Source organism: Hakea prostrata, chromosome 6 (assembly GCF_041222555.1).
Source record: "Hakea prostrata isolate BN-2017 chromosome 6, UWA_Hpros_2, whole genome shotgun sequence".
Taxonomy (NCBI): Eukaryota; Viridiplantae; Streptophyta; class Magnoliopsida; order Proteales; family Proteaceae; genus Hakea; species Hakea prostrata.
In genome coordinates, this window is record NC_142605.1 from 52,653 (window position 1) to 63,875 (window position 11,223).

Sequence of the window (11,223 nt, forward strand, 5' to 3'; positions counted from 1 at the left end):
AATATTTTGTTTCCTTCTTCTAGAGGACAATTACTTGTCTCTCAAGTTGTATTAGATTCATTAGAAGCTATAAATAAAAGTGCTCTGTGATTCTAGACTCTTTAGCTAAGAATCACATGTCTTTTCTACTAGTTCTTCATCTCTCTTCTCTTCTTCTCTTCTTCTTCTTCTTCTCTCTTTTCTTTGTTCAAGTTCAACTGCTATTTTGATTGGTTAAAGCTTGTTTTCTAACATGGCATCAGAGCTTTTTTTAATCAAAATAGTATTGTTCTCAATATTCTCTTCTGAAATTCTTTTTTTTCTGTTTCCTTGGTGTGCAGCCACCTAATGCTGTATATTATGGACTGTTAGATCAGATATTCATGTGAATTGATCTTCTCTACCTATTACCTTACTCTTACACGTTCTAGAACTTGGATACCTTTGTTACCTCTCTTTTTTTTTCTTTTTCTCCTATTTTGTCCTAAGGTTGCAGAAATTTTTTCTTCTGCTCATTCTACTTCAAGTTTTGGAAAACTGATTTGAGTGCTATCTACCTCAGTTTAATGTCTTCACTTACACATGACTCAATCATGAGTACGGCTGAATCAAAAGGATCTCAAGGAGATCATGTAAATGTTCAAATTACATCTATCAAGCTCAAAGGTAGTTCTAATTACTTGTTGTGGTCACAAGTGGTTCGGGTGTACATACTTGCAAAAGGTAAGCTTAAGTTCATTAAGGATGAACCTCCTGCTGAGACTGACAAATCCTATTTTAGTTGGATCCAAGATGATGCAATCATCAAAATTTGGATGTGGAATAGTATGGCACCTGATATTGCAGCGAATGTTATGTTCCATAAGACTGCAAAGGGAATATGGGATGATTTGCAAGAGACTTATTCCCAAGCTAAAAATATGACTCGAATTTTTAGTATCTATGAAAAGCTATTTCAATTTCAGCAAGTTGACAAGTCTCTGCAGGATTATTACAACTCCTTTAAAGGCATGATGGAGGAGTTGAATGTCTTTCAACCTCTCACCACTGATATAGAGAAGCTAAAGGCCCAACGGAATGAATTTTTTGTGTCTAAGTTTCTTTCAGGATTGAACCCTGAACTGAAATCTGTCAAAGGACATCTTCTTGCTGGTGAGCATGTCCCTAATCTTAGTGAAGCATATTCTAGACTTCAACGTATTGCCTTACCTGAAGGGAGTTCTCCAAACAAAAGTTCTAAAGGAGAAAATTCAGCCTTCACTACCTCTTATGGAAGGGGACGTGGTAGTGGTTCAGGGGGAGTTAGTAGGTCTTTTGGAGGTCGTGGTGTTCAATTGTCTGATAAGACATCTCGACTTTGTACTCATTGCGGTAAAACAGGGCACTTAATGGAAGCTTGTTGGGCCAAACATGGAAAACCAGAGTGGGCCAAGCACCTTGCCAATCATGCCGTTTCCGATGGTGGTACTGATACTGTAGCAAACAACGATAGTGGTTCTGGATCTTCTTCAAGGGACTTGTCTAAGACTCTAAGAGATGATGTAAGCCAAATCCTTCGCCGATTGCAAAATATTGAAACTGGCGCTTCCACATCCACTAGTACTTCGCTGCCACACTTTCTCTCACGCAGTAACACAGCACTTCTCACTTCTACTCCCACCCCTTGGATCATCGATTCAGGGGCCTCTTCCCATATGATCGGTAAGTCATCACTTTTTAGCTCTTTTTCTAAATCTACCACTAAAAATTCTGTTGTCATAGCTAATGGGACTTCCACACCTATTCTAGGCTCTGGAAGTGTTTCTCCTACACCTTCTCTTACTTTATCATCCGTACTTCATGTTGCTAACTTTCCTTTTAACTTATTATCTGTTAGTCAATTAACTAAAGCACTAAACTACTCTGTGACTTTTACTCCCACTTATTGTGTTTTCCAGGACCTTCACACGAGGAAGACGATTGGTGGAGGGTGTGAAAGGAATGGACTCTACTATCTGGACTATGCTACCCCTATTGCGGCTCTTTCTGATGATTGTGTAGATGCTCTCCGTGGGCACCGTCGTTTAGGCCATCTCGTGTTTACCTAGATTAAAAATTTTATTTCCTTATTTTTACTCAGTGTCTAGATTAAATTGTGAAGCGTGTGAGTTAGGGAAGCATCATCGTGCCACCTATCCTCCACGCTCTATCTCTCGTAGTGAGTCCTTATTTTCTCTTGTTCATTCCGATATTTTGGGGCCCTTGTAGAATTAGTAATAGGCATGGTTTTCGATATTTTGTTACTTTTGTGGATGATTTCTCCCGTCTTACATGGTTGTATCTTTTAAAGGATCGGACAGAGTTCTTAACTACATTTAAAAGTTTTATTCATGAAATTCGGACTCAATTTTCTCTTCCTATTAAAATTTTTCGGTCTGATAATGCTTTAGAATATGTGCAACATGATATATCTAACTTGTGTGATTCTCTTGGAATGATTCATCAAACTAGTTGTTCATTCACTCCCCAACAAAATGGAGTGGCTGAACGCAAAAATCGTCACCTCTTGGAGGTTGCACGCGCTATTTTGATTCGGATGAATGTTCCAAAGAGTTACCGGTGTGATGCAATTTTGACTGCTGGTCATTTAATTAACCGCATGCCTATGCCTTTGCTTTCTGAAAAATCTCCTTTTTCAATTGTTTTTCCTAATAGAGAACCGTTTTTAGTTCCACCCAAAATTTTTGGTTGTGTGTGTTTTGTTCACATACCACATCCTTTGGATAAACTTTCCCCCCGTTCTATTAAGTGTATTTTTCTTGGGTACTCACGCACTCAAAAAGGTTTTCGTTGTTATGATCCAGTTCTTCGCAAACAATTTACAAGTGCGGATGTGACCTTTCTCGAAGACACTCCTTATTATCCAAGTCAATCTGTAATCCGTTGAAAATGTTTTGGATGATACTCCTCCTATTCCCTCTTTAGTTTCTTCCACTAGCAATGTTCCTCTACAGGTTTATCAGCGAAGACATAAGTTGCCAGAACATATTGTGGATAGTAGAGTTCCTCCTAACAATATTAGCAGCTCTCCTTTAGTGGAGCCTGAAGCTGGCCCTACGGATGTTTCTTCTTCATCCTTTCCACCGGCGGATTCTTCTAGTGGGGATCCCACTCTGCTTTCAGATGACTTACCAATTGCTTTAAGGAAAGGTACTCGTACTTGCACTTTACACTCTAACATTGTTTATCCTGTTTCCAATTTTGTTTCTACCTCTCATCTCCCTCCTAGCTTTCATTGCCTTGCTTTGTCTATGTCTGCCGTTCATATTCCAACCCATCATACCGAAGCTCTTAAAATTCTTGGTTGAAAAGCCGCTATGGATGTGGAAATGGATGCTTTACATTCTCGTCATACATGGTCTTTAGTGAACTTACCTCCTGGGAAAGATGTGGTTCGCTGTCGGTGGGTGTATACAATTAAGTACCATTCTGATGGTACGGTTGAAAGGCTTAAGGCCCGCTTGGTGGCTAAGGCCCATACACAAACATATGGTGTAGATTATTTTGAGACTTTTTCTCCTGTGGCAAGACTTAATTTTGTCCGTGTCTTGATATCTTTGGCTATGAAATATGATTGGACTCTTTTTCAGCTTGACATAAAAAATGCATTCTTATATGGTGATCTTCATGAAGAACTTTACATGGAGCAACCTCCAGGGTATGTTGCTCAGGGGGAGGACAGTGTTCGTGTTTGCAGGCTTCATAAAGCGATTTATGGACTCAAACAGTCTCCAGGGGCTTGGTTTGAGAAATTTAGCAAGACTGTGGAGTCTTTTGGTTTTGTACAGTGTTATTTTGATCACTCTATGTTTATTAGACGGCAGGGTGATTGTATTGTCATTATGGCAGTTTATGTTGATGATATTGTCCTTTCAGGCAATGATGTTAATGCAATCCATACAGTTAAGGCACACTTACAAAAATCTTTCCAAACCAAAGATTTAGGTGATCTACAATATTTCTTGGGGATTAAAGTGATCCGTAGTAAAAAAGGAGTAAGTTTGTCACAAAGAAAGTATGTGTTAGATCTTTTGACTGAGACTGGCATGCTTGCTTCTAAACCTAGTGACATTCCCATGGATCCTCAGTTGAAGTTAGGACGTGATGATGGTGACTTGTTAGATGATGTCCATTGTTACAGGAGTCTTATTGGGAAACTTATTTATCTTACTGTTACTCGTCCTGATATTTCTTATTTTGTTGGTGTGTTGAGTCAGTTTATGCAGTCTCTTAGGAAGGCTCATTGGGATGCAGCAATGAGAGTGCTTCGGTACCTCAAGAGTGCGCCCGAAAAAGGGCTCATCTATCGACCAAATCGGAGTATGGACTTGGTTGCCTTTTCTGATGCAGATTGGGTTGGATCCGTCATTGATCGCCGGTTAACCACAGGTTATTGTACTTTTCTTGGTGGAAATCTTGTGACTTGGAAGAGTAAGAAACAGTCCACCATTGCTCGATCTAGTGCTGAAGCTGAGTATAGGGCTATGGCCCACACCACTTGCTGAATTGATGTGGCTTCGTTCATTGTTAGAGGAAATAGGATTTCCAATTTCTGCCCCTATGAAAATGTTTTGTGATAATCGTGCAGCCACTTACATTGCTAGTAATCCAGTGTTCCATGAGAGAACGAAGCATATAGAGGTAGATTGTCACTTTGTGCGTGATGCAGTGAAGAAGAAGCTTATAACAACTCCTTTTGTGAGCTCTACTGACCAACTAGCTGATTTGTTCACCAAAGTTTTATTCAAACCAAGTTTTCGGGCAGTGTTGCAAGCCATGGGAGATTTGTATGCTCCAGACTTGAGGGGGAGTGTTGAAGTAAACGTAAATTTGGAGTTTTACTGTTCACGTGAACAGTATTTTGATGTTGTTTTGATTATATTTTCTATTTCTAATGTGGGAATCTTGCTACATAAGTTTTGGGAGTTTTTTAGAAAGCATAGTTTCTATTTTGGTGGTAGTTTCTATTTTCAGAACTTTCTATTTTAGGAGTTAGGAAGTTACTAAAGCTGTAATATTTTGTTTCCTTCTTCTAGAGGACAATTACTTGTCTCTCAAGTTGTATTAGATTCATTAGAAGCTATAAATAAAAGTGCTCTGTGATTCTAGACTCTTTAGCTAAGAATCACTGGTCTTTTCTACTAGTTCTTCATCTCTCTTCTTTTCTTCTTCTTCTCTCTTTTTCTTTGTTCAAGTTCAACTGCTATTTTGATTGTTTAAAGCTTGTTTTCTAACACTTACTAATTTAAAATCATAGTTTCTATTTTGGTAAAAATCATGGTTTTCATTTGAAACATGCTATGAATGAAAGAGATGAACTAGAGATGATAAGGTCTCATTCTAGTACAAGAACACAGTAAATCAGAGGTATGAATAATCATGGAGAGGCATCTACAATGCTAGAATAAATCAAAATAAGAATATGATCATAGTTTAAGAAGAAATCATAAGAATCATATTAAGAATGAATAAGATGATCATGGCATAAGAGAATGAAAAGAGATTGTAAAGATATGACTACAAGGTTGCAACATCTTCATTGTAATCTCAGTTCAGAGATGAGAGTGATCATGGAAAGAATGAATCAATAATACAAAAGATTGAATACTAACCTTTGATTGAAGAACAAGAGAGAGAACTAGCAAGTTTGCAAGATTAGGTCTTCTTTTACACTTTTGGAGGCTTGGAGATGAGTTCCCTTCGTTCTCTAAGTGCTTTGGAGGCTAGGGATACTAAAATCACGAAGTCATGGGGTATATATAGCAATATAACCTAAACAGAAGATTCTGCTCGAGTTCAGCATCTCTGGGTCGATTGGCTAGGTAGCCTGGCCCAGTCAACCCAGGCAGACAGCAAAGCCAAAGTCAGGGAATTGAGGGTCTTCCACTACTCGGAATCAAACGAAACTTTAAACACATATACTATAACTTACCTAGCATGGAAAAATGGCTTTAAATCATATCCCACCAAGCTTTATGGTCATCAACCAATATTCTCTTCATCAAGGCGTAGTCTCTTCTCTATATCCAACACTGTCTTCAAATATGGGGGCATCATCTTCAATCTCCATAGGTTCGGAGTCGAACACTATATCTTCTACTAATATGGCCCATAGTTGACTTTCACTTCTACTTCGGGTCTTCGGACCTACAGACAAAAGAGTATCCGGGTTAAGGTTAGGGCCGGGTTTCACAAGTGGGGATCCTTCAGGGATGACTAACCTGTTTTTATAAAGTAATGTTCCTTGTTTGAGCTGATAGCTAGGATAGTCGTGGGATCCTTTCATCAAAGGCTTGAATAATCTTTTGGTAGTGCTCTGAGGCATGTATTTCCGCGTATAACCCCTCACTTTCTTGCCAGGTTGCTGTTGTCATTGAGAGAAGCTGCATATCACCCTCTGACCGGCGCGAGAGAGCGTCGACGGCTTTGATCATTAGCCCGGACGATACAAAATCTCAAAATCAAACCCCAATAACTTCATGACCCACTTCTGTTGATCATTAGCCACAATACGCTGATCCAACAAATATTTCAGACTTTTTTTATCAGTTCGTACTTTGAAATGTCTCCCCATCAAGTAGTGACGCCATTTCTGAATGGCAAGCACAATTGCCATTAGTTCTTTTTCATATACGGACTTGGTTTGTGCGCGAGATGACAACACCTGGCTCCAGTAAGCAATTGGATGGCCATCTTGTATCAAAACCGCACCTGACCCAAAACCTGAAGCATTAATCTCCACCCAAAACTCCTTTGTGAAATCGGGCATAACCAACACAGGGACGGTCGTCATGGCTGTGTCGAGGGCGTTAAACGCCGTTGTCGCCTCGATATGCCATTGAAATGCATCTTTCTTCAATAAGTTAGTGAGCGGAGCGGCAATTACCAAAATCTTTGACAAATCTGCGATAATATCTCGTTAACCCTAAAAACCCTCGTAGGGCTTTAAGATTTTGGGGTTGGGGCCACTCCACCATGCACTTGATCTTCCGCGGATCTGGTGCTACTCCATTTTCAGATATGATGTGTCCTAAATATTCTAGCGTAACAACCCCAAACATGCCTTTTTTTCGATTGACAACGAGGTTGTGCTGTGTGAGGAGTGTGAAGGTGGTGCGTAAATGACCCACATGTTCCTCTATGGTCCTGCTATACACCAAAATATCGTCAAAGAACACCAAAATAAATCTTCGCAAATGTTTACGAAATACCTCATTCATGAGTGATTGGAATGTGGCCGGAGCATTCGAGAGCCCAAATGGCATCACTAGGAATTCGTAATGCCCGTTATGGGTATGAAAAGCCATATATTCCTCATCATCTTCCGTCATTCTGATCTGGTGGTAGCCTGCTTTCAAATCAAGTTTGGTGAACATTGTGGCTCCTCCTAACTCATCCAACAGTTCGTCAATTGCGGGAATAGGAAACTTGTTAGGAACTGTAAGTTTATTCAGGGCACGGTAATCCACGCAGAAACGCCACCCATCATCCTTCTTCCGGACCAACAAGATTGGACTGGAGTAAGGACTCACACTAGGTCATATCAGTCCTGCAGTTAACATTTTATGTACTAACCTTTCGACCTCGTTCTTTTGAGAGTGTGGATAACGATAGGGCCGAATGTTAGGTAGTGTACTTCCCTCGGCTAGCCGTATCTGGTGGTCTTGTTTCCTCCTTGGCGGCAATCCTGTGGGTTCCTCGAATAATTGTGCGAATTCTGTTAATAAACCGGATACTGCGACACTCTTATGTCCTTCTATCTCTTCATATTCGGGATGTTGAGATTGTAGCCAGTATCCATCACCGCCTGCCTGGACGGACTGTAACATGCTTTTCAATGTCGTTTCCAGTCGCAGTAAAGTTGGATCGCCACACAATTTTACTTGTCGCCCTTGCCACTCAAAATTCATGGTTCTCAAACGCCAATTACTTCTCACCTCCCCTAATGTCTGTAGCCATTCGATACCCAGGATAGCATCAATACTACCCAAATTGAATGGGTAAAAATTCTGTACAAAGGTCTCACCACCCATGTGAAGCGGAACATTTTGACACACTCTAGTCCCTCTATTAATCGTGCCATCTCCCAATGCTACCTAAAAGTCCTGCTTTTGTACCATCAGTCCTAACGGCTCCACCAGCTCTTTTGCCACGAAGTTATGTGTTGCACCACAATCAACCAGAATGACAATGTCGATGCCGTGGATCTGCCCTTTCAATTTCAAGGTATGTGGAGAGTCGATACCTACCAAAGACGTGTGTGAAAGCTCCGTTTCTAGCAGAGGTTCGATTTCGACATCGTCACCACCACCGTCGGTCACTCCCACCGTAGCTGCAATATCTGGTTCATCGTCTTCGTGTAACAGCAGCAACCATAGTGGCTTCAGGGAACATCGATGGCCTTTAGTGTAAGGGGCATCGCACCAGAAACATACTCCCCTGTCCATTTTCTCCTTGATTTCTTCTTGAGACAGCCACCCCATTGAATCTTCCCCCATGAAAATCGGCATCTCAAGTTGCCTAGGAAGGAAATCTCTCGATTTTTCTGCTTCGATCATTCGCTCACTGTATTCTGGAGTTCCATCAGTCTCAGTCACCTCCGGCGTTAAGGTATGCACATCCGCTGATTTTCCTTTCAACAACATAAACCTTAATTCCTCTCTGAAGTCGTCAATAGCCTTTTCTCCTTTTTCTATTTGTTGTGCTAAGAACCCTACTTGGCCTTGGCTCTCTTTCACGATACTTTCCAATTCCTCTACCCTCTGCTCCATTCGACTCTTTACCATTCCCCTGGAATCGATGGCTCTGATGCCAAATTGATAAGACCCCGAATCCAGTAGAATAACAATGATAAAAGTGACACACAGCAGCAATACGACAATGGACTTAAATCAAATAACCATCAGAACAGAACACACTACAGCAGTAGGTGATCCTACACTACCCGAGAGCAATAGTCCTCTCCCGTACTTTCCTAACAACTCAAAACGCATGATCTCCTATTCTCCCTTCCCCTACTAATAGTAATTACTTTCCTAACATAATCCCTTAACCAAATCACTCCAAATCAATCCTAAAAGGCATCCTGTATCTCAACAGAATCACCCCACATTTATTCCTATAAAACAGTAAATATTTCTCAAGTATTTCCTTCTATTCCTGGCTGCTGTGCAGCAGATCTTGTAGCTGATCTTGTATCTTTCTTTCCTTGCCTGCGAGTATAGACTCGTGAGATGATGAGGGGTCTATCACTTTGTCAAAACCAGGCTCGAAACTCAGATTTTGAACCATGACCTGAACTCTTTTTTTTTTTTTTTTTTTAATAAGTGATCTTTGTATTTGAAAAAGATAAGAAACAGAATAGGCAATTTCCTATAACCCGAAAAAGGGGATGGAGATTTCATCAAAGGACATTCCCTGTTAACCATTGCCCCAAACAAAAGCAATTACAATCTGAAATAAGCATGTCCTTCTACATCCTTCTGAATAAATTCCTGTTATACCTTCTGCAAAATCCATAGGCCCCCACTCTACCTGTCCTTGCCCTAGCTGAATGCCACTCATGAAGTCAGCCAGCTAATTTTGTTCCCTCTATACATGCACAAATTACTTTTCATGAAGGATAGCTGCTTCCTGTCTAATTTCTCCTTTCAAAGACTCAACTTTCCAAGGCCCCTGGATCCTCTCATTAATAATATCAATTGCCAACGTGGAATTAGATCGGATTGACACAGCCAGCAAACCTCTCAAAATGCAGAGCTTTAAGCCTTCATAAATTTCATCTCCATTATTTGTACAGAAATAGCTGTTCTCCCTTTCTCACAAAAGACAGAATAGGGATTCCTCCATTATGTCGAATCAAGCCTCCATAAGTTGCTGGCGAGTTGGTCACAGCCCCATCAGTGCAATGCAACCATATCTGAGGGAGGCTTTAACTTGGAGCAAGCTCTAGGCAGCTTAGTCTTCCACTGAATGCATATTCCACTCCCCAGCTATATAGGAGGACTTACTGTTTCTTTCACAAGCAATGGAGTTGGGACATTATTTATGAACCAGACTACCTTCCACCATTCAGATTTTCATGAGAATTGCTTTTGCTTTGTTCATATATATGCTGCGTGGCCTTTATCTTGACTGTTGTTTATGGGACTGATATTTTCTCTTTTTTTTCCTCTCCCCCCCCCCCCCTCTTTTTGTGGGCAGCTAGCTGTTATGTCGGCATTCCTAGGTCCTGATCAGATGGCAACTGAAAGTTTATTAGCTTCTGACCCAGATGTTTTTCCATGGGTTCAGAAATACCAACGTAGCCGTGAAACAGTTTCTCAGACAGACTATGAGGTGAGCATAATTTGTCTCTTCTTTTCCACATACTGCAAGGACAAATGGAAGAAGTTTATATTTTCAAGTTACCATCAATTAGATAACTCGATGTACCTGAATGCTGATGGCCTCACACCATTTAGTCCCTTGAAGAAAATCTTTTGACCGAACTTTCCTTGGGAGAAATCAGGATGCTCCATTAAAATAGATCAGACCCAATTGTTTTTGCCAGTCTAGATTCTGGAGCTTGGATGCATGGGCCTGCTAATATACTGTATGCTTGCAAAGGTGAAGCAACAAATTTGTTTGTGAAGCCCAAATCCAACCTAAGGCACGCAAAAATTGGGTACTGATTAAAAAGCTTAACTTGAGCTGTTAATTCAAAGTGGTAAACGACCAGCCATTTGTTCATGTCTTGCCAGATTAATTTTCATTAACTGAGATTTCTAGGCAGTAGCACTGATTACTGCATGTTTTTTTGTGGAAATGGAAAGAAATCACTTTTTTTTTTTTTTTTTGGGGGGGGGGGTGGGGGGTTTACTTTATTTTTTTTCCCCTTTCTCTTTCAGTGACAACTAACAACAGTTTTCTTGTGGCATCTTGCGGCAGGTTGATCTTATAACTACCCTCACAAAACTTAGTTGCTTGGGACAACAAATTAACTATGAAGCCTACACGTATCCTGTCCCAAAGGTTGATTTAACAAAATTGAAGTTATAGAATTTATGATCAGGACTTCCAAATCCACTTGAGTTGACTTCAGTAACGAGCTATCTGTAACAAGTCATTTGACTTCTGGCTCGTGTTCACTGTATTTATTGCTTTCATTTTTGCATAATTAAAGTCATAATTTAAATATATTGGTGAAATGGTTTGATCTTGCAA

General features: G+C 40.3%; 1 protein-coding gene across 3 annotated transcripts in view; it reads left to right on the forward strand.

Annotated features, from left to right (window-relative positions):
* The window catches only part of TL29 (ascorbate peroxidase 4), a 31,380-nt gene extending 20,157 nt beyond the window's left edge, over positions 1 to 11,223 (forward strand). For all 3 annotated transcript variants that reach the window (XM_089160118.1, XM_089160117.1, XM_089160119.1), the window contains 2 exons: positions 10,222 to 10,356; positions 10,948 to 11,223. In XM_089160118.1, coding sequence (XP_089016244.1) covers positions 10,222 to 10,356; positions 10,948 to 11,058 — 246 coding nt within the window. In that variant the 3' untranslated portion in view covers positions 11,059 to 11,223. The remainder of the gene's footprint in view (positions 1 to 10,221; positions 10,357 to 10,947) is intronic.